The sequence below is a fragment of the Pinus tabuliformis genome, chromosome 4_1, assembly GCF_031772625.1.
Source record: "Pinus tabuliformis cultivar Carrire ecotype Pingquan chromosome 4_1, CPIR1, whole genome shotgun sequence".
NCBI lineage: Eukaryota > Viridiplantae > Streptophyta > Pinopsida > Pinales > Pinaceae > Pinus > Pinus tabuliformis.
The window spans coordinates 463,662,914-463,689,810 of NC_142303.1; the positions used below are offsets into that span (position 1 = coordinate 463,662,914).

General features: G+C 39.0%; 1 protein-coding gene across 1 annotated transcript in view; it reads right to left on the reverse strand.

Annotated features, from left to right (window-relative positions):
- LOC149176434 (Golgi apparatus membrane protein-like protein ECHIDNA) overlaps positions 1-16,779 on the reverse strand; it is a 66,566-nt gene extending 49,787 nt beyond the window's left edge. Inside the window, exon 1 of the mRNA XM_089419912.1 lies at positions 16,631-16,779. Coding sequence (XP_089276038.1) covers positions 16,631-16,633 — 3 coding nt within the window. The 5' untranslated portion in view covers positions 16,634-16,779. The remainder of the gene's footprint in view (positions 1-16,630) is intronic.
- Positions 16,780-26,897: the final 10,118 nt, after the last annotated feature.

A 26,897-nucleotide genomic window follows, 5' to 3' on the forward strand; every position in this document is an offset into this window, starting at 1 on the left:
GCCTCAGGCTCAAAAAATCAGAGATATTCCAATCCAAATAAATGATGACAAAATGATTACAATTCTCCCTTATAGACTCCTCATGGAGCTCTTTCTTTCTTAATCTCATGTGAGGCATTCATGTGCAACCCCCAACTTGGGCTTTTTGTCCCAGGTACCCCAAAATTCACCCAATGTTGCCCCCAAACATTGGATGATGGGTTTCCCTGTTTATCAATGACTATAGCCGACGGGGTTAGATAGGCTAATTCGTCCTCCCTTGGGCAATTAATCCATAGGGGACATTATAGTCCCTACTTCCTGACATTGCTTGTCCTCAAGAAATAGCATGTTCAGGTGTGGCATAATTTTCCTTTCCATCAAATTTATCACCCATACATCTCCTATGTGGCTTTCATCACTCTCAGTTCTATGATCTATCTGTGCAATATTTGTCAGCTTTATTTCCCTCACTTCCCAGACCTACTACTGCATCACGATGATTTCTGCACCCCCTTGTTGACAGCAATGCTTGAGATGTGAATATGTGGAAGCCCCCTTCCCCAGTTTTTGGGGCATGTGCTAGAACTTGTTCTTCATAAGTTGGTTTCGTACTTCCACTGGTATTCGATTCTTCAAAATCACTTTCCTTAGAGTCAATTTCCGTAACTCCTGAAGTTCCTGGGCATGATCGGTCCCCATCTCTTGAATGAGTGGCATTTGCTTTCAAGTAAAATGCCGAAAATGAAGTACTCTCAAATAAAGTGTTGTCATTTGAAAGACTGTAGCATATTAATGCTTCTGGTGCATTGCTTGATGGGAGATCATTCAAATCATAGTTTTGGGTGTGCTTTGTTACCTCAAGAATTTTCAAACCTTTAATCCCATCCTGTGACAGGATGCAAAATAGTGCAGCCTTCGATGTTCCTGGAATCAAACCATGGTACCCTGCTTGACTGCCCCTATTATCAACTGTCTTACTAAGTATTTGCATTTCCTTCTTTTGCTTTGGACAAAAACCAACATCCACTGCAACTTGCCTCAAAAATATCTAGCCATGTAAGGGTATTCAAGAACCTTGTCCAATCAAAGCTTTGATGTTTTACAAATTGGGTTAATCTCAGAAAGTTGTCATCATTTAGAGTATAATCAAATTGAATTCATTCACAAGTACTAACAAAACTATGAGGTTCACTTTCAACATCTTCTAGGAGTTTCAAAAGAGCAATATGAATTTTGCCAAGCTGCTTTGAATCATGGCCCTGGAAGGCCTGAAGAAACTCATCCCGATTGAAAGGGCACAACCCGATCATGTCAGCTAAAGAGTATAAGAAAACGAACAGACTTTGGACATCCTCCTTTGACCCCTTCCCTAGATGGGCCAGATAGAGTTGCTTTATTTTCAATGAAGCCGGTGGAAACCTCCCTAATAAACCTTCGTGATGTCCAGAATTTAGTTTGCCAGTTTCAGCAGTTTCAACATCAATTGCTTTCGATGTAATTTGCAGATCTCTCAATTCTAAGCACTCTTCCTCAATTGACTTTTCTGACTTTCTGGACTGCTTCTTTGCATGCCTTTTTCTGGTGGCAGTAAACTTTACACTGTCGTTCTACTTCTCACTCTTGCACACTTCCATAGGGGACATTACATAAAGTTGCTAGTTCCAACATTCTATAAGTGCATCCCAAATTGATTATGAGCTGCTAAATACATTTAATATGATTGAATGTATCATTGTACGCTAATGACAACTTCTATCAAAACAAAAATGAAGTTATCATCTCATGAAGATTTGAAGTTGGCAGTGCCGTAGATATCATTTAACATTTTAAGGCAGATTCCAAAGAAGTTGTACAGGCAGTTGGTAGAATATCTGATCTCCTTTACTACTACCAAGCCATATTTAAGTAACACCGTAGGATATCATTTAATAATTTAAGGCAGATTCCAATGAAGAAGTATAGGCAGTTGGTAGAATATCTGATCTACTTTACTACTACCAGGCCATATTTAAGTAATGCCGGAGATATCATTTAACAATTTAAGGCAGATTCCAAAGAAGTTCAGTAGAAAGCAACAAAAAGGATTCCTAGGTATGTGAAGAGTGCAATACACTAAGGACTAGAATGTGTAGGATGACAACTTCAAGTTGGTTAGGTAAAAAGGATTCCTAGGTATGTAAAGAGTGCATATTAAGGACTAGAATATGTGTAGGATGACAACTTCAAGTTGGTTAGGTACACAAATTTAAAGAGGCTAGGTTGGACAGATGAAAGAAAATCTACTTCTAGTTACTTATTCATCATGTGTCCAAGAGGATTCTTATGGGTTAGTAAGAAGCGACCAGTTGTTGCATTGTCTTCTATAGACACTGAGTACAAAGCAGCAGTCAATCTGACAAACGACAGAATATGGCTTGGGATAGTTCTTAGTCACATGAACGTGCAAGCCACACCCCTCTATTATTGCAATCAAATTGCAATTCAACTTATGAAGAATTGTGTTTCATGCCAAAACCAAACATATTGAGATTCATCATCACTTTATCATAGGGAGTGCAGAAAAGGAAGTTGAACCATTATACTGCAGAGTGAATATCAGCATGCAAACAGCTTCACAAAGTTGTTAAGCAAGAACAAATTTCAAACATCTAGAGAAATGCTTCGTGTAAAAGAAAAATAAAAATAAAGAAGGGGGTGATAGAATATGCCCGTTTTAGATGGGCACCTTATTTTGATCGGAACAGAATAGAATTAAGATAAGATACAATAAACAATTTTCTGATAAAATTTACCTATCCCAGGGTGATCTATTTTTGGTTGAAAGTCTAACCTTGTTCTCAGCTGCATTATTCGATTTTTTTTTACTATGAATCTGTGTTAACATGCAATATAAAATCAAAAAAATCTTAAGTGTAAACACAGCGTCAATCTTCTTGTGTTTTGTCCGATGCATGATTACTCTGAAATCCCAGTAGGAAATTTCTACACCAAAACAAAAAACAATAGTTCCCAAGATTTTGGTGAAAAACATCAATTTCAGTTTTTAAATTTTCTACAGAAATCAATCAGAATGCACAAGTGAAAAAGGGATGACTGATATTATAAAATTTCTATTCCACTGTCCAAGAAATTTGAAAAATTTAAAATAGTGAAGAGTTGAGGAGGAAGAAAGGAGGCAGGTTACCAAGCCCTATCTCAAGCCATAACTCGCTGGAGTTCAACTATGATCAATGCACAGGTTAGAAAACAAAGATGAAAAGCCTTCTGGACACAAGTCTTTGGACCCACACCTCGTCGCCCAAGTTGCTTCCATCTTTAATCATGCAGAAACCATAAATGCCCATGATGCTCACCCCTATGTTGATCTGCAAGCGTGATGATCATAGTGGAAGCAAGGTGGGTTCTTCTCTCAGCTTGAATGAACTGATCATAATCAAGTAGATGAAGTTTAGTAAACATGAGCTCGCAGCCCTGAATGATGTTGTTCACCAGGACTTGAATGAATTAGAACATTATGATGCATAGTTGTAGACGAAGAAGTAGGGGAATGTGTTTCCAACACCTGGCACCTCCAAGCAAGATCAACATGACAATATATGAATTGTTCAGAAGGAACTCAAACTTGTCTTACACGCTAGGATCGAGGTGTCTCTAACTCAAATCGTGAAGATGGATGGTGTGGTAGGAAATGAGGGTGTTGTTATGGTCTCATCACAACAATTGGAATCAAGCATCCCTGTTAACTACCCACTATGGATTGAATTTGAAGGCATTTCAGCAGACATGAGACCTTTTGTTGATATATTTGCTCAGAGGTTCAGCCATATTTTGATTCTAAGTGACAGAAGGAATTCCTTTAGGAACAATCCTCGAGTATATGTAACGGTTGACATCAAGAAAAAAATTCCTCAATATATTATGTTATTTACTATGGAAGGGCCTCACCAAAAAAGTGTTAAATCTCTTAATTTACCTAATTCATGTTTTGCATGTTAATCCCAAGATCATCTGATTTGGGATTGTCCCCTCATGAAACCTAAGCCTAATTTAGATTAGCCCACTATTTCAAACTTCGTTAAGAAAAATACAAAGTAGCCTTCTTTCCTACAACCTCAGTGGAAGGAGCCACCTCAATTTTTAGCTGTCTTTTGTAACAATTTCTCAAGTTCAAGAAGGCCCACCTCTTCAAGCAAAGGAGCCTCCCAAGACAACCCCAAGTTCAATCCAGTCTATGTAAATTCATGTTGGTTGGAAAATAGAGTACAATAAGAGAAAGGAGTTCACACTAACTCCTTGACACCCTCAAAAATATGAAAAAGGGCATGAGTTTAGTGCATGTACAAAATCTTACAAGGACAATACAAAACAACTCCCGCACATCATACCATTATGCTTAGTGATTTTGTCATCGATAATAGGTTTGGCAACTTGAAGGAGATTCCTCTTTAATAAAATTGTCCTTATTTTCTTGGAATGTGAGAGAGATAACCCTACCTAGTTGTAACCAACTTGTGAGAGGACTTTTGAAAGGAAGCCAAGCCAAATGTGGTGTTCCTAACTTCATTCAAGAGGTTAACTCTAATGCCTTTGAATTAAGAAAGCATATGTCCTACTACTAGGATTGTCCATCTCAAGCTACGAGGAGATGCAGCCTTGTCTATCTCCCACCATCTCTAGCGGTTTGTAGTGGATCATGAGTCATACCCTAATAATATGTGTGTGTGGGTGACATTATTTCTTATAGGCATGCTGGATGGGTTTCTTTGGGTTTTTGCACCTAGTTCTAGCTCTAATAGGTGTACTCTTTGGGATTGGTTTGCCTCTTCTCTCTTGAATTGGGTAGGCTTTGGGAAGGGATTTAAAAATGGTTGAATGGGTTAGGGATAGAGAAGGTGGATTTAGTTTTCAAGGAAGTTTTTAGGGGCAAAATTTCCCCAATTGGCTCTTTTTTGGTCATTTTCTGAAAAAATATTCGCTCATTTGGTTAAAATTCGCCTATATTTTACATATATATGATTAAATTGATGGTGTTCGTCAAAAATTTACCAGTTTTGATACTAAATTACAGTTTTTTATTGAATATCCGGCTACTTTCCATATGTATGATTTTTCAAACCAGAATAGTCACATAGAATACTATACATGGGCCTAATATTTGAATCCTTAAAAAATACCCTGCTAATTTTGTTATTTTTGGAGCAAAAAACAATGTTGGTGAAGGTGCAAAAACTTTATTTAGGTTTTTGATCCTAACTTAAGGAAGAAAGCATTGGATAACAATTAATGGTTCCCCTGGTGCAACATGCAACAAAAAAAGAAATTGCACAAGCTAGATTGGACAGATTTTATGGCTACAATTAGGGGCTCTCCTTCTCAAGCATGTTGTGTTGATGTTTGTAGCATCGGAAGGTCTTCTACATAGACCATGTGTCTAGCATGTAGGAGAGAGTCCTCTTTAGGTGCTTGGTCAAGAGGAGCATGTATTATGATTTCTTTCCTAAGTTTTACTTAGGAAAAGCACATTAATTAATTTAATTAATTAATGTTGCCTATTGGGCTAAAGTTTCTAAGGATAAGTAATTTAATTATTTAAATGACTTAGATCTTAATCTCCACCGTTGATCTAAGTGGGTTAGGATTTAATCCTAGCCTTCTTAGAGGATTGGTTTGTGTCTTCTCTCTCAAATTAGGTGGTTTTTGGGAAAGGGTTTTAATATGGTTGAATGGGTTAGGGATAGAAAAGGTGGATCTAGTTTTGTTATTTATGGAGCAAAAAACAATGTTGGTGAAGGTGCAAAAACTCTCTTTAGGTTTTTGATCCTAACCGAAAGAAGAAAGTATTGGATTACAGTTATGGTTCACTTGGTGTAACATGCACCAAGAAAAAGAGAGTGCACAAGCTAGATTGGACAGATTTTATGGCTACAGTTAGGAGATCTCCTTTTCAAGCATGTCGTGTTGATGTTTGTAGCATCGGAAGGTCTTTTGCATAGGCTGTGTCTAGCATGTAGGAGAGATTTATCTTTAGGTGCTTGTTCAAGAGGAGCAAGTATTATGATTTATTTCCTAAGTTCTACTTAGGAAAATAACTTTAATTAATTAAGGTGCTTATTGGGCTAAAGTTTCTAAGGATAGGAAATTTAACCATTTAAGTGACTTGGATCTTAATCTCCACCATTGATCTAAGTGGGTTAGGATTTAATCCTATCCCTCTATCACCTCGGAGATTAGGGATTTGGCTCAAATGAAAATTCGAAGAAAACCTTAGGGAGATGATGAAGACACCTTTTGGCATATGGAGGAAGCGATTTTCTCATGAGTGGAGACATGAGTAACTGAAGAGAAAGAGGAAAACAATGCAAATATGGGATTCAAGTGAGCACAGGTTGGAAAGCCCAGTTCTAGCGAGCAAATCGAGATAGGTTGAGTTCTAGAAGGCAAGCCAAGAGGGTTGAGAGTGATCTGTGGGTAGGACGAGAATGATGAGAAGTGTTCTGTGGACAGGCCAAGTGTTAGTTTTTGTTTGGGGTAGCAGCGGATAGGTGTTCTAGTCTCTATGGTGTCTAAGAGGCTAAGGAACATGAGATCTCCAAAACCCAGAAAAGGTTTCGCAAGATAAGACTTGGAGACACCTCAATTAAATTAATTTGCCATAATTAAAATATTTCCTAAGTCTAACTTAGGAAAATTGATTAATTAAAGTGAATTAACTGAAGGAGTTCAATTTTGCTCTAGAAACTTCCGGAGAAGTTAATTGACAGAGTCAACATGATCTTAGCCATTGATTGAGATGTGATCATGGTCATTGAGACTCCTATGAGAGGTTATAAGAGCTGGTCGAAGGGTTTGGAGAAGACACAGTTAATCTCAAAGCAGTTCAACTTACCTAGTTGCAGTATTCAGCAAGGGCGCAATTGAAGCTAGGGAAGCATCAGTAACAAGGGTTCAACAGAGATTTGGAGCAGGATTCCGGAGGACATTTCCTCTGTATTTTCCACTGTCTGAAAGACAAGAAGAGGAGGTCGCATTTAGCCAGTGTGAGTAGGCAATAGATAGTGCGATTAGCAAAGGAGCTCGTTCAATGAGCCAGATGTTGGATCTATCATCTAGAGGTAGAGCGAGTGGGCCTAGAGCAGTCCAAGAGGCAGGACAACTTGCGAGAGGGTGATTTCAGGGTCGAAAAAATTTCGAAAAGTAGCAGCACGCATTTCCCAGAGGCAGTGCGAATAGCCTAGGAGAGTGTGAGCTGTCGGGAGAGGGTCAGATCGAGTTTGCAAAGGGAGACAGTTTGTCTCCAGATTATTTTGCCAGTGGAGATCAGTATTTGTCGGAGGTTTACCAATAAACGGCAACCAGTTGTAATTTCTCCTAAATTGTTGAATAATAAGAAAACCCTCATATGTTGTTGGTTTTCCCTTCGAGGTTTTTCCAAGGACAATTGTCCAAAAATAACGGTGTCATATTTTTATGTGTGTGCATATTGTCTTAGTTCCAATTTTTATATTCTGCAGCATTTTATTTGTGAAGATTGCAATCGTGAATTATTCACTATTTCCCGTAAAATTAATTTACAGAAGACAAATAAATGGTACAAGTTAGGAGAATAATATCCAATAATTGCAATTGTGAAAATCTCACACCAAGTGTATGATGTATGGAGGAGAAGGTTGTAACAACTGAGAGAAGAAGAGTTCCAACAGGCCATGGATGTGATGTGTGGAAGAGGAGGCCAGAACAACTAAGGCCCAGTTCCAACAAGCAGACGAAGTTTTTTTTTATACTTTCAATTACTTTATCTATCCATATAAGGTTGATATAAAATTATGTTACTTAATATGGCATCAAAATATTTTATTTAAGGTTGAGAGTGAAATATTTCTTTTGCCTAGGGGAGCAGCAGGATTAACCACAGTTGTGATATGAACTCTTATGGAAAGTACGTGGTTCATATTTTACACAATCATCATTGAGCATTGACAGAATTACACATCTCCTTCATATTGGGTTTTAGAATGCGCCTCGACACAATTATAGGTTTAATGATGTGTATAACACTTTTCATAATCTAACAATTTTCCACCAAGTTTCTCACGTAAGTTTAGGATGGGAATTTTTAGAAATATACCGGAAACGTAAGTTTACTAGAAAAAAAAAATCAAACATATATATACTTTATTTACGTTTGTAGCCTAATTAGATATTAATTAAATTGATGTAGAAGACCCCTTATTTTGTGGGATAAAACACTCCTCACTGCATTAATTTGAATTCTTAATTACGAAGGTACACAGCATTAATTTGACTTCTTAATTACGAAGGTACACATTGAACCTGTAACCTCCAAGTTTTTTCAGGAAGAAAAAAGCAAGATTATATTATATTGGTCCTGTATAAACAGTGGCAGAAAGTACATATCATGTATTTACATATATCATATTCCAGGGGAGAAACTTCTGTGCAAAAAACTACAAAATCTCAGATAAGAAAGATAAGACTTATGCAAAGACATCTCTAGCATCCCGCTAGGAGCATGTAACAGAGATGGATACTATCATTTAAGACCACCCATATTCAAGAGAAATCAAAAAAGGATACAGAAAGGAGAAGGACCATAAGCAAAACATTTGAAACCATTGAAGATGATCAGAAACCCGGGATACAGAAGTCCTGTATGAAAAAAGACTCCCCATATGCCAAAACCTCCAGAGACCAGGTACCTGTACCGAGGAGAAGACCCTGCTTAGACAGACAGTCCGCAACCTGATTCCGAGTCCTGTAGATGTGCTGTATAGAGCTGCCAACCATGAGGTCCCAAAAAAACATGACTCTCTCCAACCAGCCAGCAAGATGTGGGCATCTGATGATGCATTTACCATTAACATGATCTACCATGGACTTGGAGTCCCCGTAAATAGAGATGGAATGGATGTCAAAATAGATACAGAAAGCGAGCAGACCCGCAAGGGCCATCGCCTCCGCCATGCTGTTTGTCCCATTACCAGCATTCCAAGCCAGTCTGTAATGTAGATGCTCGCTTATGATTATGAAAACCCCACAGCCACAAGAATTTCGTTGGGCAGCTCCGTCAAAAAAGGCCATCGGGGGCCTAAGGAGAGGATCAGGCAGCCCATTCCTGTTGGACTTTTTCATTTTTGGACTCTCTTTGGGGACAGAGCCGAGAAGGAAAGAAATGTTTTGTATAATGTCCATGAGAGGCACCCTTGCATCATTAAAAATTTTATTGTTCCGCCAGCTCCAGGCACACCATAAAGCAGTCACAAAGATCGGCCTCCATGATTCTCGCTGTCTACCCCACCAGACAAAAGCGGCTTGAGTAGAGACATGTGAAACAAGAGGAAATCCATATAGAAAAGCCAGTTCCTGCCAAATTCGCTGAATGGAGTTGCATTGAAAGAACATATGAAAATTTGATTCCTCTGCCGATTCACACATTTGGCATCTGCTCGGGCCATGCCAATTTCTTTTCCGTAAGTTCTCCCAGGACAGGTTTTTATTATAAAAAACCAACCATGAGAAGTAAATGAGCTTGGGAGCGCACCTTGATTTCCAAAAAACTATAGGAAACAGTGGATAAGAGAGCGCAGATTTAGAAGCCATCATATCAGTATAAATATCCTTGACAGTCACCTGTTTGTTTGTACCTTGTAAATGCCAAACTAAAAAATCCTGTAAATTGGACCGGTGAAACCCACAGTTCCTCAGGGCATTCCTGAGTGGATTCCATAAATATAACAGTGACATCGGTAGGCCAATATCATCAGCTGATTTCCAAATGGGAATGGGACCCTGCCAGTCTGCAATCAATTTATCCCAAGTGAAGTATCCTTTGCCGTGTAGAAAGGAAAGGATCCTATTAGGTATAGAAATGCCTACGCATCCACTCATAATGGGGTCGATTCCAATGAAGATTCTTTTACCTGTTTGGAGGCTCCATTTAAGATTGCTCAAGAAGAAAGGTTCAATTTTGCGGAAGCTAAGCCAGATAGCAGAACCGCCCTTTACACCAATCCTTTTCAAACGGAACCAGTGCTCCATACGTTTACCTTTCATGTATTTGATTTTTATGGTGTTACTCCAAGGACCATTCCCATAGATGCCTCTCCACAAGGATTTGCACAGAAGAGCTTTTCCAAATGTTCTTAAATCTAGTAAACCCCAACCGCCTGATGACTTCGGCCTAGAAATCTTCTCCAGAGAAGTGAGATGATATTTTCCTTGAATTGCATTGCCGCCCCAGATGAAATTTGAAGTGATCTTATTCATTTTTTGAATAATGCTTGCCGGGAGGTAGAAAATATGTGCCCAATACACAGCAAGTTGTAAAAGAACAGCACGTGTTAGAACTATTCTTCCAGCCAGAGTTAGGCATTTATATTCCCAGGAGGAAATCTTTTTGTAATATTTGTCAATGAGCCATTTCCAGTCCTCTTTTGAATATCCTTTTGCCTTTAAGTGAAATCCCAGATATTTAATACCCTCCCTGATTGACTTTGTGGCGACACCAAACATATCAGCAATCCACGCCACCATCTCCATATTGACATCGTTGTGATATAGGGTAGATTTTGATATATTTATTTGTAAACCCGTGGCCCTTTGAAACCTATATAGAATGTCATAAAGGCATCTCCATGTAACCCTGCATAGCATCGCAAAGATAAGAACATCGTCAACAAATAAATTGTGGGATATATAGTTGTTCCTGCATATCTTCAAGGGTTTACAGTGGTTCTCTGATACAACCTTATTGATATGGAGACTAAGGGAGTTCATCGCCAGGATGAATATCAGTGGCGCTAAAGGGCAGCCCTGGCGCAATCCCCTTTCTGCCGAGAAAAAAGGAGAAGGAAAGTCGTTTATGATGACAACGTAATTAACATTCTCAATACATGCCATGATCCAATTAATGACATTTGACTTTAGACCAGTCTTTGCTAATAAGCATCTGATGAAACCCCATTCCAAGCAGTCATAAGCTCTTTGCAAGTCAATCTTCAGTATAGCCGCCTCAGATCTGTTGGAGAACATGGAGAACAAGCTTTCCTGAGTGATTGCGACAGCGTCAATTATATTTCTGCCCTTTAAGAAAGCATGCTGATCTTTTGTCAATGACTCGGCCAAGGATGCTTTGATCCGTTCTGCAATGATTTTTGATATAATTTTGAATGAAATATTGCATAAAGAGATCGGCAGGAAATATTTGAAGGAGTCTACATCCAATTTCTTTGGTATCAGGGCTATCTGCGTAGAAGAAGTAATATGATGGATGCTGCCCGAAATTCTTGTGGCTTCAACCATTCTCAGAAGATCTGTTTTCATGATGTCAAAAAAGTGTAAGATGAATTCTACAGTCCAACCGTCGGGCCCTGGGCATTTGTCCTTTTTAAAGGCCTTCATGACTTCTAAGAGTTCCTCCTCAGATATGGGACGAAACAGCACATCATTTTTTGCATCGTCAAACATTTGGGGGGCCAGATCAATACCCCACAGGATATCCTGAAAACTGCTGTTTTCACTTCTTTTGTACTGATCTTTGAAATATCTCACTGCCTCATTTGAAATATCATGTTGTGAATAGAGGAAACCCCCCTGACCATCGCGAATTTTCCAGATAGCATTCCTCTCTCTCCTTGCATTTGCGAACCTGTGAAAAAACTTGGTGTTCTTGTCACCTTCCATGAGCCATGTCGCCCTACTCTTCAGCCTCCATGAGGCCTCCTCCTCCTTTAGAATTTTCTGTTTTCTCCTTTCGAGTTCATTTATACGACATTTCAAATTGAAAGGAAGAGAATTGGCATTCAAATGAATAGAAATATCAGACAGCTCCTTTTGAATTTCTTTGAGAGCCAATCTGTCCGTCTGACGTTTTCTGGTTTGCCATGCCTTAACCACTTTTCTCATAGAGGTCATTTTGTCCCTGAAAGTCAGAAAAGGAGGATCCAAATTGTTTGAGGATAAATCCTTCCAGGCCTTTGTTACTTCTATATTGAAAGCCGGGTCTTCTAAGAAGGTTCTGTTGAATTTGAAAGGGTACCCCTGCCTATAACCTTTTTCCTTCCAGCTGAGACAAATTGGCCTGTGGTCAAAGATGAAAGCACTTTCAAATAGTCGAAAAAGGCATACCCATTTTATCTATAATGCTGGCGTGGACAATAAAGCGATCAATTCTTTTGGCAATATAGGCTTCTTTGATTCGCCCGTTGCTCCACGTAGGCATCATATTGGACGGAGCAACATCAACAAGATTTCTATGAATGAATTCATATTTGATTTTGTCCGAGAGCGGATCTCTCTTCCTACATCTCCCCCAGCATTCTTCCGAGCTTAGAGTAATATTAAGATCACCTGCAATCACTAATGAATCGATGTCAAAAATTTCTGAGTCAAAAAACTTTCCCCAGAAAACAGACCTGTTTTTATAAGGGGCGTAAATATTCAAGATATTGATGGGGTTAGAAAATCCTCTGATATCCGCCGATATGAGAATTCCAGCAAAGCATTTGTAGGCTTTTGCATTGATCCAAGAAGGATCCCACATAACCGCCAAACCTCCCGAGAGACCCTCAGTATCTGAGGCCGCCATGTGCCACAAAGGAAGCATTTTCCTAAAATAGGAGATGGCAGCTTGTTTACTATGCATTGTTTCTTGAATAAGAATGATTTTCAGCCTTACAAAGAGAAAGAGATCTTTAAGTGCCAAAAATTTGAGATTTGCTCCCAGACCTCGGATATTCATCGATAAGATGAAATTCATTTTTTGGGGGGGACAGCCGCGCTTGCTCTAAGAGGCTGATTCTCCGACACTTCAAGAATGGGAATGTCCACCAGGGATAGGGTCCTAATATCACTGTCCACGTCATAAGCCCGTCCGCGGAAATGTCTACTTCCTCCATTTTTCTTCTTCCTAACAGTAATATTTTTAGCGGAATTTGGACTTATAAAAGGAGGAGATGGATTCGGAGGCTTGTGAATGGTTAAGGGCTCCAACTCAAGGGATTTCTTGCTCAGGAGAAAATCAATATCGCTATCATATAAGTTTGCAGGAGATGAGGATGGAGAATTTTGAGGCGTAGCAGAGAGCATAGGTTCTTTACCCTTGACGGAGGGGAGGAGGCTTTTTTCAGGAGTAGGCAAAGGTGAAGAGATAACAATGGTCTGTGTCCCCACCTTAAAAATTTTTGGTTTGGGTATCGGGAGGGGGGAGGGAATTGCATTTTCTTCGAGAGGGACCGAGGAGAGGGACAGATGAAGGATTGCAACTCTTTCCCGGCGCTATAGTCTTCAAATGAAAAAGATTCCGGCTTTGAAGGTCCCGATCTGGAATCAAGGCATAATGAGCGTGCTTGAGAAAAGAGTTGGGGAGATGTAATAGATCCGTCGACGATGTTCTTACCGTTCTGAGCATTCTCCAGATCCGTCGGAGTCCAACTAGCTGACGGAGTCTGCTGAACATCAGACAGGGGCCGAGGGGAGTTCGCCCGGAATTTGTCATGGGCCCCTCTTTTTTTTTTAATATGTGGACGGCGGGGGCAGTTGTTTATTAGATGTCCAGTCCTGTGACAGGCGGAGCATCTAAAAGGAATACCCCAGAAGTCAAGCCTTTGATTAATTTTTAGATTCCTCCAGGCGATCTCTATATGATCTGGGAAGCCACCCCTGTAAGCCTTCTCAATAAGTATCCATGCAATGCGTTTGTCTCTCTGCCCCAAAACCCATGGGTCGACGTAGACAAATCTGCCAATAGAGTTGCCTATCTCCATTAAAGTCTCCCTGGACCAGAGTTCCAGCGGGAGATTTGGGAGCTTTACCCAAATTAAGTTGTTTGATGGAGTGTTGTTCAAGGGGTTGTATCCTATATACCATCTGTGGAGAACAAGGAAGCTTTTTCCAAATACCCACGGAAGCTTCTGGATAGCTTCAACGTCGTCCGCACTTAGAAACTGAAAACTATACCACTCCCTCATGAGCTTTGATACTATGGGAAAATAGCCTATCAGCGGTTTCCACTGCGCTTCCAACCACTTCCTCATTGCGGCATCCTCCATTTCTGGGAAGTGCCACTTACCCACCAAAGCGAACTTCTGAAGCTTTTCTATTATATCAGACAGATGGACACTGTCCAATTTAAGTGCATCAGGCGGAGGAATGGTTCTGACGGGCTTCCGTGCTTTGTTGTATCGATTTGGCTCGTTTATGAAAACACTTTGAGACCAGGCCCCATCCTTGTCAGCATCCTGATTTGCTGGCTGGATAACCACGTCCTCCAAAGTAGCCTGCCAGCTACCTGTTTTTGTGGCCTTCTCCTAGTCCTTCTCAGCTTGTATGGCGGCACGTACCATGGCCTCCGTGGCCGATACGTCAGACTCAGCTTCCATACGTCACTACCACTGTCTTTTAAATAAGTACCGTAGAAATATAATCCTAAGGAGATTGCAATACAGACTGAGAGGTACAGAACTTTATTGCGAGTTTGAACGGCTTCTGAGCAAAGAGCCCAGGTCAATAAATCCTCCGGTAAGGGAAGAGGCTCTTCTGACAGGAAAAACAGACATTCTGAGGCTACGGATGAGAATGATTTAATGGCCCAGATATAGAAAATCCTCTTTCTAGGTGTAACCACGAGGAGGATTGAATGCCAAATCGGGGAGTAGTACTAACAAATATCTGGGAGTCAGACTAAAGCTCAGAGCATATAACCTGGGTAGAAAGTGGCTGGAGATATGATATCACATGTCTGACAGAGGGCTCGTCGATAAAGAGAGGCGCGGTAAACGATAGGACCAGCTGTCCAATATCATTTACTAGAATTAATAGCATCTAAAACAGCCCTTGGGCAGAGGAAACCGGGAGAAAGGAAAACCAGATTCAGTTGGTCGAAATCTGGTATTCCAGGCCTGGAAACGGAGGGAGAGAGGGGACTGTTACCAGCCCAGGAATCAGTAGCAGTCTGTAGGAAAAAACAAGCCACTTCTGTGCCTAGCTAGTTGTGGAGTCCCGGCAATCAACACAACAACAGTATATTTGAAAAATACACCACCATGTTCCTACCTTGACTCTAAAGTCTGTACAGGGCTTGTAAAAACCTATAGATTGTTTCAGCTTGCTAAATATAAACCAGACCATGATGAAGCAGTAGATTTATAAAAAAGGAGCACATCTATCTTCCCATATTATGATAATCAGCTAAGACAGATGAGAAGTGATAAAACTTGCTATAATAATTCGCAGAAATGTGTTAAAGCTTTGAGAAAGATATTGTGATGTCTGAGGAAGCTATTTAATTAACGGACAGATGATGGGGACTGGAAAAAACTGACCTCATTTCTGTAGAGACCTGCCGAGTGAAGAGCAGCAAAACCTCCAGCGAAAAACCAGAACCAGCGTCGCGGAAAACTATGAAAATGGAGGAGGGAAGGGAGCTAACCAAACTTTCACTGATCCCTCACTGTCTGAATTTATAAAAACCTCCCGGGACAATGCGAAGTTCGGACTGAAAGGTGGCATTCATTCGAAAGGCCATAAGGAGAAAGGCTTAGAAGAAAACATCAAACTCGGCCTAAGAGGAGACGTGCATGGCTAGCCGCATCTGAACGTGTCAAAAGAAAAACGGGCCGTCCATGCAGTGGTTCCTGTGGATCTCCTCAGCGCTGATTGGAGGCTTTCATGGCTGTAGAGACGACTGGTTGGTCGCTATCAGTTCTCCGCTCCACTCGACAGTTCTCCACTCCGGTTTCCAGACATTTTTCAAAAGCTGTAACCTCCCAAGTTGCAAACACATGTTCATAACCATTGAGATTTCCCTGGCGATGGTCGCTGTTTTTTGTCAGATTTGGATTTTGGTGCTCGTTGTGGGCTGCGTTGCCCGCCATAGTCTTTCCTGGTGTGGCTTGGAGATTTGTCAACGAAGCTGCTTCTTTGGCTTGTTTTGGCTGATTCTGTCCTGGCATATGCTGTTTCTATGCCAAAATTTTCCTAGGTTTGATATGGAGATTGTCATGATGCTGTTTATTCTGGCCTATGCTGCTTCGATGGGCGGTTTTGGACTTTATATGTGGATCCTTTTTGTTTTTACTCCTGGCGCGTGCCTGGGGTAAAGTTTTTTATGTGTTTCTGGTCTAGAGGAGCTGTTCTTTGTGTAATATTTATATTTCTGATATAAATGAAATTTTGCTTTTTTCTGCCTGAAAAAAACCATTGAGAGTGTTATTTTGATCAGTAAAACCCTCCCCAAAGCATGAAGCACAAAGCTGAATGGCAGTTCACAGGTCGAAGGTTAAAATACGGTCGAGTCCTTGGGATTACCAATTACGATTATGACTGCCCTCCATCCGGATATGCCAAGAAAAGGGTTATCTGCAAGGTTTCAATTATGGGGAGGGGGGGGAACCTCGCATTATCTGAGAACTTCTCGTAGAAAACCTTACATATGTCATTTCCAAAACCCTAACATATGCTAGCATTCCCAAAACCATGACATTGATGGAAAACTTATATACGTTTAACACTTCCTGTGCAAAATGAAGGTTTCAATTACTTATTACGCTGTCTAGTAAATTCATCTGGTTTTCCAACTGCAATGAAAATCTAGAGAATACAGAGCTCGAGTTTTAAAGCTCAGTAGTATTACCATGTTTGGAGAGACGACTGTTGTCAATGGGTGAACATCTATTATCGCTTCAAACCATTTGGCGCTACCGCACGCAATAACATTTGCCGTAGTCTTTAACGCGACTTTTTGAAAGCTTTTCCGGCGATTTTTTCCGGTGAAAATCCGGCAGTGATTTATGGAAATCCAAGTTTGATAACTAATTTCTGCACAATGAAACTGTCCCAGGGGTTTTTCAGGGCGCTGAATCCAAATATGCAGTTAAAAGTCGCATTATAGACAACTCCCATTCATAACATTTCACTTTTGGCTTCCCCAGTCGATTCTGCCTTTGCCGTTGCGGTGGCGTAATGGTCTCCGTACTGCGGAGATAAGTATGGTGTTCCCGCATATTTTACCAAAGTTTCAACCATGTGAATTTACATAGTTGTGATACATAATGATATTATCAAAATATGTGGCATAATGGTCTAAACATAGGCATAAATTATGAACTCAATCATAATGTTGTATCAAAATATGATTTTAAAGCCACTATAATTCCACTTGAATTTTTGGGCATGTGTTTTCTAGACCACATCTTTAATACACAAAGTTCTAGGAACCTTTCAACTATATTAATAGTCACATGGGTACTCATTGAAGTTACTAATAGGTTTACACTATTGCAATTGCATTTGATAATGTATCAAAATATATTGTATAATTTTCTAACAAAATTAGTAGTCATATAATTTCAAAACAAAGACCTATTGATTCTTCTTAAATTATTTGGGTAAGCATTTTTTTGATCATATAGCTTTGATATATATAAAGTCCCTAAAGCCACATATAAAAACCCTCCAACTATATTACAAATCACATTAGTTCGCATTAAAACTTCACACTAGTTTAGAATGATATTGTATGAAAACATTTTATTTTTCTATCCATCCACTCTAATAACCATATCGGTTTACATCAATGTAAATTCACATTATTACATGCAATAGTAATATTGTATCATAACATGTTATGGAACCTTCTAACCAAACTAATTATTGCATAAGATTGTGTAGAAGTCCCATTAGTTTTTATTGAATTATTTGTACCTTTTTAATCCATAACATTACACATAAAGCCTCTCAAACCACATCCAAGAATCTCTAACCACATTGATATCTACATCTCCAAGTTGAACTCTCATGAATTTTCACTAGCTTTCAATTATTTTAGACCAATTTCGTGATTCACATTATTACATGCAATAATAATATTGTATCATAACATGTTATGCAACCCTCTAACCAAACTAATCATTGCATAGGATCGTGTAGAAGCCCCATCATTTTTTATTGAATTATTGCTCATGTACTTTTTTAATCCATAACATTACACATAAAGCCTCTCAAACCACATCCAAGAACCTCTATCCACATTGATATTTACAACAATTCAATCTACATCCCCAAGTTGAACTCTCATGAATTTTCACTAGCTTTCAATTATTTTAGACCAATTTCGTGATTCACATTATTACATGCAATAATAATATTGTATCATAACATGTTATGCAACCCTCTAACCAAACTAATCATTGCATAGGATCGTGTAGAAGCCCCATCATTTTTTATTGAATTATTGCTCATGTACTTTTTTAATCCATAACATTACACATAAAGCCTCTCAAACCACATCCAAGAACCTCTATCCACATTGATATTTACAACAATTCAATCTACATCCCCAAGTTGAACTCTCATGAATTTTCACTAGCTTTCAATTATTTTAGACCAATTTCGTGATTCACATTATTACATGCAATAATAATATTGTATCATAACATGTTATGCAACCCTCTAACCAAACTAATCATTGCATAGGATCGTGTAGAAACCCCATCATTTTTTATTGAATTATTGCTCATGTACTCTTTTAATCCATAACATTACACATAAAGCCTCTCAAACCACATCCAAGAACCTCTATCCACATTGATATTTACAACAATTCAATCTACATCCCCAAGTTGAACTCTCATGAGTTTTCACTAGCTTTCAATTATTTTAGACCAATTTCGCTTATATCAAATATTTGTTTAAATCACCCTTTACTAATGAACCTCGTCCTCTTCCCTGCATCATGAAATTTCATCATTATTATGCATTATGAAGTATTCTTACCAATAGAGTTACATAATGCATTAAAAAAATACAATATTAATCAAAAAATCTAAACATGGTCCATTAAAAAAAATGATCAATATTTTTTTTTAATCTTTACTTTTACCTATAAAGTCCCTAGGTAGTTACTCGATATCAGTTTCTTTTAAAAAGACCTTTACAAAAATTAACTTCACTCTTGAAAATCTATCAGTAACTTGTGAATCCATCTACTATTCACTATATTTTCTTGTACTCTTATGATCTCGTTTATTATTAGTACCTGTCAAGGAAGGACTCTAGTAATCTATTTCCCTGTTGACCACTATTAGTTTAGTATTGACTAATGCAACTTGTGATATTTATAAATATTTATTTCTCAATATTATTTAAAAAAAAAAAAAAAACTAACTATTTTTGAAATATTTAATTGGTTCATGACTTGAATATCTTATTGCAATATTTACACAATATTCATGCATAATTTTTAAATATTTATATCATGACTTTTTATACACTTTTCTTCCTAACATAATTTTCAAATTTATACTCAACCACCCTTATTGTTACACCACTTTTATATACTTTATCCATGTGATGACTCATTTCTTTAATATCTCTCCCAATAGAAAACTATGGCAACGTGGTTTGAGAAAGGTTAAGCATACACTGAAAAGTAATATGAGAGTACTATCATATCTATGTTAACATGCTTATCATACAAGTATTATCATTCCTAAATTGCCTTGAATAAGAAATTATCATGGAATATGTGGCTATTTGAAAATTATATGATAAAGTTAATTTGTTACCCTTTGTCAAAAATTCACTAAGTTTGAGCCATTTGTTTGTGAAGTTACATCATTTCCATGGACTCACACAGAACGAAAAAGAAATGAAACAACACATTTAAAGTATCTTTGAAATTAAGAGTTAAGTTGTCTTAATTTGAATGTTCATCATGATCTAATTTCATTTTTCTAAATTGCCACAAACTTGGTCTCATGTAATGGGATCATAACCTCGCTTATTTGTGTTGTTATGGTAATCACATGGAGAGTTTCCCTTAAATTTTATTAGCTTATTAGGCCGATAGGCCTTCTTTTGAAAGGGACTTTCGTCGTCTTTTTGTTTCTCAAGCTGACACGCGGCGTCAAGAATATCGCGGGCATAACCGCAGAGCAAGCTGACACGCGGCGTCAAGAATATCGCGGGCATAACCGCAGAGTTCTGAAATATCGCGGGCATAACCGCAGAGTTCTGAAATATCGTCGTGTGTTCATGGATAGTCATGAACGCGGTTCTGCGGCTACTTAATTTTTAGTTGGCGTTTGAGAAATTCGTGACGTTTTTTTAGGAAGCGTTCATAAACTAACCATCATATCTTCGATGAATAATTCCGATTTTTCGCCCGCCATTGCCATCTTCTGCGAACCTCTCTGATCGCATTCTGTCTCAAATAGCTCCCAATCAGACAGACCTGCCGCCATGAATCTTGAAAGCAAGTCTTCCGTCAGATGCCCTTCAGAGATCTCACTTCTCCTGGAACGAATAATGTCCATGGAAAATTCATTCACTACATTTATGGCTTCTCTTAACCGCCTCTCAGAACCGATGTCAAGCTTTCGCTTGATTCTCCACAGAAAGGGGAAAATGGAAAAAACCCTGCCAGCGCTAATATCAAGAGCATCGTTAAAAGCCTCTGCAAATTGGGACCTGGGCAGAGAAGGGTGGAGGCAACCGGGATCGACACCGAACGCCACCTTGCAGATATTGTCGAATGCAAACCTGATCAGAACGTCCTGCAAGTCTATGATCTCTCCCCCTTCTCTCCCCCTTCGCATGCGCTCTTGAGCACCACCATTAGCCGGTTCTTGATTTCCCACTGAACAGCCTCCACCACGAAGTTTCGGAGCGACTTGGTATTGAATTCGTAGCTCGCAGCCTTCCTCTGCATTTTCCACAGCTCCCCATCAGTGTTGAAGATCCCCTTGCCTAGGAAATCGTGGAGAAAGAAACTGAAGCGTTCTCCCGTGGGGTAATTCTGAAAATTGGCTCTCAGAATATGCTCCACATTAGAGGGATTGGCAGTGATAAAGCCTAGGACGCCTCCTGGGCGCTGGACCATACATGTGTGGGAAGGGATTCTGGAAAGAATATCCATTGTCCATTCCTCCATGACTTGCCAACTCCATTGGGAACGTTGTGAGATTTAGAAGAGGTTGTGTTCAAGAGAGAACCATGTATAACCTCCCCTGCTGTATTTATTTCTCCTGAATTCACTGAAAGAAGCGAAGGCGCAATAACTTGAGGCTTCCACTGAATCCAAGCTCATCCTCATACCAAAAGAGTAGTGCCCATTTCCAACAAGTTGAGGGTCCTCCAGTAACATGGCTCTTTCCTGAAATAAGCTTCCTTGTGATGTCAGAGGGAGACCTACAGAGGTAGCACAGGAAGATGTCTGGATGGAATGAACAAATATAGGTCTTTGCAAAAATCCAGAACTTTGAGGCATTGAAAGAGGCTCCTCATTTAAGTTTCTCAAACTTGGCATTGAAACTCCTTCATTTTCAGCTCTCATTTCAGATGATATGATAGGTTTGTCAGCAGAATAAGTATCATTAGATATTAAAGTAACTCTGATACCATCTGTGTTCAAGGCATTAATTTCATTTGAAATTGTAGGTGCCTCGGGGGTTTTGAAGTGATGAACAGTAGAGTGGCTCTCAAAAGACTTGGACGCCGTTGAACAAATATTAGTTTTATCTGTGATATGCTCTGTTGAATCTGATCCAGGATTCTTATTAAATGGCTTCAATGTTGCAGCAGCACCATTCTCAGAATCAGCACAGGACATGTCCATTTGCATAGATAAGTTGTGCCTCTGATTTTCTAAAGGTATGGATGATACTCTCTCCTTTAATGCATCCTTCACAGAAATAGGTTGTGCCTGTGAATTGCTTTGAGACCCAGTTCTTTTTCCCAGACAATCATCTGCATATATATCTGCATGTTCCCCTGAAAAACATGGATTTAATTCATATTTAATAGCTCCACAGAATTCAGTTGAACATTTATTTTGGCCAAGTGATTGATTGACAATAACTTCGTTGCCTATACCTTCAATTACAACATCTTGTTGATCTAATGGTTGGTTACTCAGAGATTCTAATGAACGTGAGGCAGCACCTATCAAATCAACAGTTGTATGTTTAAGCATGCAATGTTGCATATTTTCATCAATGGCAACTGCTCCACCTGCACAGGACATCTGTGAAGCTTCACAAATAGTGGAAACTGTGGAATCAAGCTGAGCTTGAATTTCATTTGGCAGTTCAGCTCCGTCAGTCTTTGAAGAGGTTCCTAAACGGTTTGGCACATATTCACTGGCTGACATTGCTACTGACTGTAAATCAGGGCTTGCCCTTGGTTCCCCATCCAGAGAAGAGATTTCTGTTGCACAAAATTGTTGAGCTTTAAAGCTGACGCAATCCCCAAGCTTTATGCTATAAGCTCGATTGCTGGTGGATCCAGCATCATAAATAAACTCGTGAGATTCCCTGCTAGAATCGGGATTATGGCTGTCTTCCAAACATCATCCTTAGTATCATCTTCAACGTTCATTGAGTCATGCATTATATGTGCAACTTTTTTCATTTTCTGTGAACTAAGGCTACCTTTAAAATGTCTCAATCGTTTCAGTTCCATATTGGAAAACCCCAAGCCAGACCTTTTCAAAGATAATCCTGCAGCTGATTGTGTTGATTTTGATAGTTTTAAGGTCTTCAGATTTGAGAAACATCTTTCTTGTGAAAAGTGCTCTTTTGATTTTATCCTTCTACCATGACTGTGCACTGATGATTGTGTTACATGTACAGATGAACCTGCCTTATTCTCCAAAAGCTTTGACGCTGCAACACTCCCACCCCACCCGAATTTATTTCCAAGCACGATCTTCGTTTTGAACGAAGCTATGCAGAGTATTCATGTAGCAATAATTCTTGGAAATCTTCGTCCGCATGCAAAGGTATATTACGGTGAATACATCGTATTAGAGAGCTTTCTACCTGTTAAAAATGTTATTATTTTTATTTTTAATAAAGTTTACTGAAAATTCAAGTTTTACCTTGTGAGAGTAAAACTTGCGAGGGGAGCGTTTTCCGCCAAATTTACTAACAAGATCTGGACAAAAAAGTTTTGACGACTTTTAAAACAAACCAAATCTTCAAAGTTGTCCATTCTGGTTGTTGTTACTTCGCCATAATTTTCCAAAATATTTATCAATAACTATCTGTTTACATGGTGAAACTCTCCTCATATCTATAGTCGTTAGGCTTATCAGCTTAACCTATTTCAATTCAACTCAGGGTAGATGTGAACATGTGAAATTTTAAATCAATGAATAGGATTAGGCCTTAAGGGAATATGCTTGAGAGCAAGGGTTGTGATTTCACCGAGCAGTCCCCTCGTTTAAGGTGTCAATTAATAATTTTTTAATTAATTAATGGTTCATAGGCTCGCCTCTTCCATTTTCATCCACCGGCCTCCTCAAACGCTCGCCTCCCCATCGGCCTCCTCATCACTCACCTTGCCTTCCTTGGAATTGTGATGGGTTTTTTGGAATGGATCACATTTGGAATTATGATGGGTTGTTATCGTTCATTTTTTCAAATGTTAATGTTTCACGGGGACTACTTTTAGTGTTGAGAATTGGCAGGAAATTCATTAATATAAAAAGAGTTATTTAATAGACATAGGGGTTACTTAACACTACCTGCGATTGATTGTCGTTCAAGCCGTCCTTGTGTCATTCTCCTCTTCTCAATGCTGATTCCGTGCCTAACATTTGATTTTCGCCCGATGGAATTATATGTTCATCTCCTTTATCCTTCCATTCCTATTCTTTGTTATCCTTACTACCTGATGCACCCCTCTATTCCCCTGCTACTTATGCTTGGGCGTGCAATACCAGTATTGAAAAAATGCTAATACATGTTGAGAGTACAAATATAATGTATCCTTCTAGTGTAGGAAAGCGTGGATGTGGTCATCCCAACTTTCAGAAAACTGTATGCAACACCAGAAATTCAGCGCCAGGAATACACAATTTTACCGCCAAATTGGACCACCAATTTGGTTAACGGTTAGTTGGTTGAGATATTATCACAGCACCCTCCAGGAGCGTCGATGATGGAGCATTTCGTTACCAAATTAACCACGCACACTCTCAATTATTTGGATTATCCAAGCTTGTGTTGTATCACGGATTCTTCCGTGCGTCGTCTGGCCAACGAGGATAATGCATTGAAAGCCCTCTATTGCAATTAGTCGATCCTCAATTTTTGTTAATTAATTGAATCCCAAAGTTATTTTTCAAATTTGAACCATTTTTCATTTGGTAAATTGAAGGTTTGTTCAGGTTAGTTCTCTTCAATTGTTCTTTTCATCAGAGTGTAGGGCTTGTAAAAGTTTTTGGAGATATTTTGAAATTTAACTTTCAAGACTTATTATTATACACGTACATTCTCGCATGCATATAAATGTCTTTCGAGTGGTTAGGCCGATAGGTCTTTTTATGCATCAATCGTCAACACTTTTACCTTGCTCCATATAAATGTTTTTCGACACTTTTACCTTGCTCCATATAAATGTTTTTCGAGTGGTTAGGTCGATATACCTTTTTATGCATCAATTGTCAACACTTTTACCTTTACTCCGTTACCTTTACTCCGTTAGATCAAGTGAGACATTTTCCAACTGTTGATTTGTTGATTTGAAGTGTGATTTCTGCTGCCAATTTTACATCGAGTTGTTACGATATTTTTTTAGATATTGCTTGCTTTTCCATAGGAGAGAAGCAGGATATCAGCGTGGGAATATGGGACGATCAGTACTGGAAAGGCTCTCTGCGGTTTCAAAATCTAGAGAGCAAATGTTTGGTTGATGTGGATAGTGTGTATACAGATGCATGATCAGCTCCGCGATTTGGGACGAGACATTGCGCGGGGTGAATTGCCCCGCCGTTTTTCAGATCCAGCAGAAAACATTCATGATTTTCTGCAACAACCATCTGTAAGTGTTATCATTTATTGTTTTTAAATTTTTTCTGTAAAAGTATGTATAAAGTGTCAATTTTTTTTATCATTTATGGAGAATGGACAGGGAGTAACCGAAGTGCGGGGAATTAGAATCTTTCTTAATAATGATACGGATTCATGGTGCCAAAGGAGTGGAGACCTGTTCGGGAACCGCGTGATGGAGCTTCACAATAGATTGCAAAACACACGTTATCGTTTTCTTGGTATTGGTATCACCCATTTGCAACTTATTCAGACTCGAGGGCATCTCTTGGAGCACGTTTTGCGGAGGGCGCACTCCCCAAATCTCCTATGGCTTTCTTCGTATGACTGCCCATATTCTTACCTGCCTTCCTGGATTCCAGTGAAGAATTCAAGGGTTTTGAAGGTGTATGGGACAGTATTCGAAGCACTGTGGCGAGGTAGATCGCAGGTAATTTGGAGTTTGTTTGTTTCTGGTAGTTAATATTGCACCAATGGACTCGGAAGGATTTGTTAGAGATGCCTAGATGACAATCATCCACTTGAACATTTTTAACAGCAGTTTGAACGCATGTTGCAGGCACCTATTCAGTTGAGGGAGTTGGAGATTTCTGGTAAGCTCTGCAAGATTCCAAAATCCATAGGGCAGCTGACCCACCTCGAACGGATTTTCTTAAGCTATGTTTCTTTCCAAATTTTGCCAGAAGAATTTTGCCAGATGAGGTGTCGGAAGGTTTTGGGGTTTGAAAGATGCGAAAACCTGTAGGCGCTACCAGATTCTGTTGGTAACTTGACGAACCTTCAACACGTGCAGCTGTCTTGGTGCTGGTTGTTGGAAAGGCTGTCAGAATCCTTCGGCAACTTGACGAAGCTCGAACACATCAAGCTGTTTGGGTGCAGAAGTTTGCAAAGCTTGCCGGAGTCCTTCGGTAACATGAAGAACCTCTCAGGCATGGTGCTGTCTGAGTGCTTCAGGTTAGAGATGCTGCCAGAGTCCCTCGGTAATTTGACAAACCTCCAAAGCTTGGAGCTGTCTGATTGTGTTAGTTTGGTGAGGCTGTCAGAGTCCCTCGGTAATTTGACAAACCTCCAAAACATGGAGCTGTCTGATTGTGTAAATTTGGTGAGGTTGCCAGAGTCCATTGGTAATTTGACAAACCTCCAAAGCATGGAGCTGTCTGATTGTGTAAGTTTGGTGAGGCTGCCAGAGTCCCTCGGTAATTTGACAAACCTCCAACAGGTGGATTTGAAGTGCAGGAGTTTAGAGAGTCTACCGAGCATGAAGGTATTGGTATCGTTGAAAGAGTTGAGAGCAACAGGTTGTTCCAAGTGGAAGAGCATACCCGATTTGGCCCACCTAACAAGGCTGGAATCACTAAATATCGATTGGTGCCTTGAACTAGAAGAGTTGGATGGTGTTGAACAGTGTATGTCATTGCTGAATCTTTATTCGTCACGTTGCCCAATCCTGAAGTTGAGTGAAGATGTTTTAAAGAAACTCCGTCAACGAAAGGTTAAAGGGGATTTCTAATAAAATATAGATATGCATGTTCTCCTATTATAAATGTGAACAAAAATCCTTGGGAAATTGAAGGTCATCTTAATATAAATATTTTGAGTAATGTTTTCTTTTATATATAATATAATAAAATATAATGATATTTTTTTTATATTGTAATTTGTCTTTTTCAGAATCATGAATATTTATATATATATAAATGCGCCTTTTTCCAAAAGAGAATATATTTTCCCATATATATATATATATAAATTGTTTTTTTAATAGTAATTAATTTGTATTTTTCTTTAATTCGCAAATTTTAAAGTTGAGTTTTAATAATTATATTATTAGTTATATAAAGATTTAATGAGCAAATTTTAAAGTTAAATTTTAATTAATTATTATTAGTTATAATTTTAATGTTATATTAATAAATATTTTTTTTAATTATTTTGAAATTTATTTAGAATTAAGCCAGTAATCTCTAAGAAATCGAGATGAAGTTGTTGAGGTGCAAGCTGCTACGAAGATATTTACATTTTTGGAAGAGTTGTTATTCAAAATAAAAATAATTTATTCATCAGGTG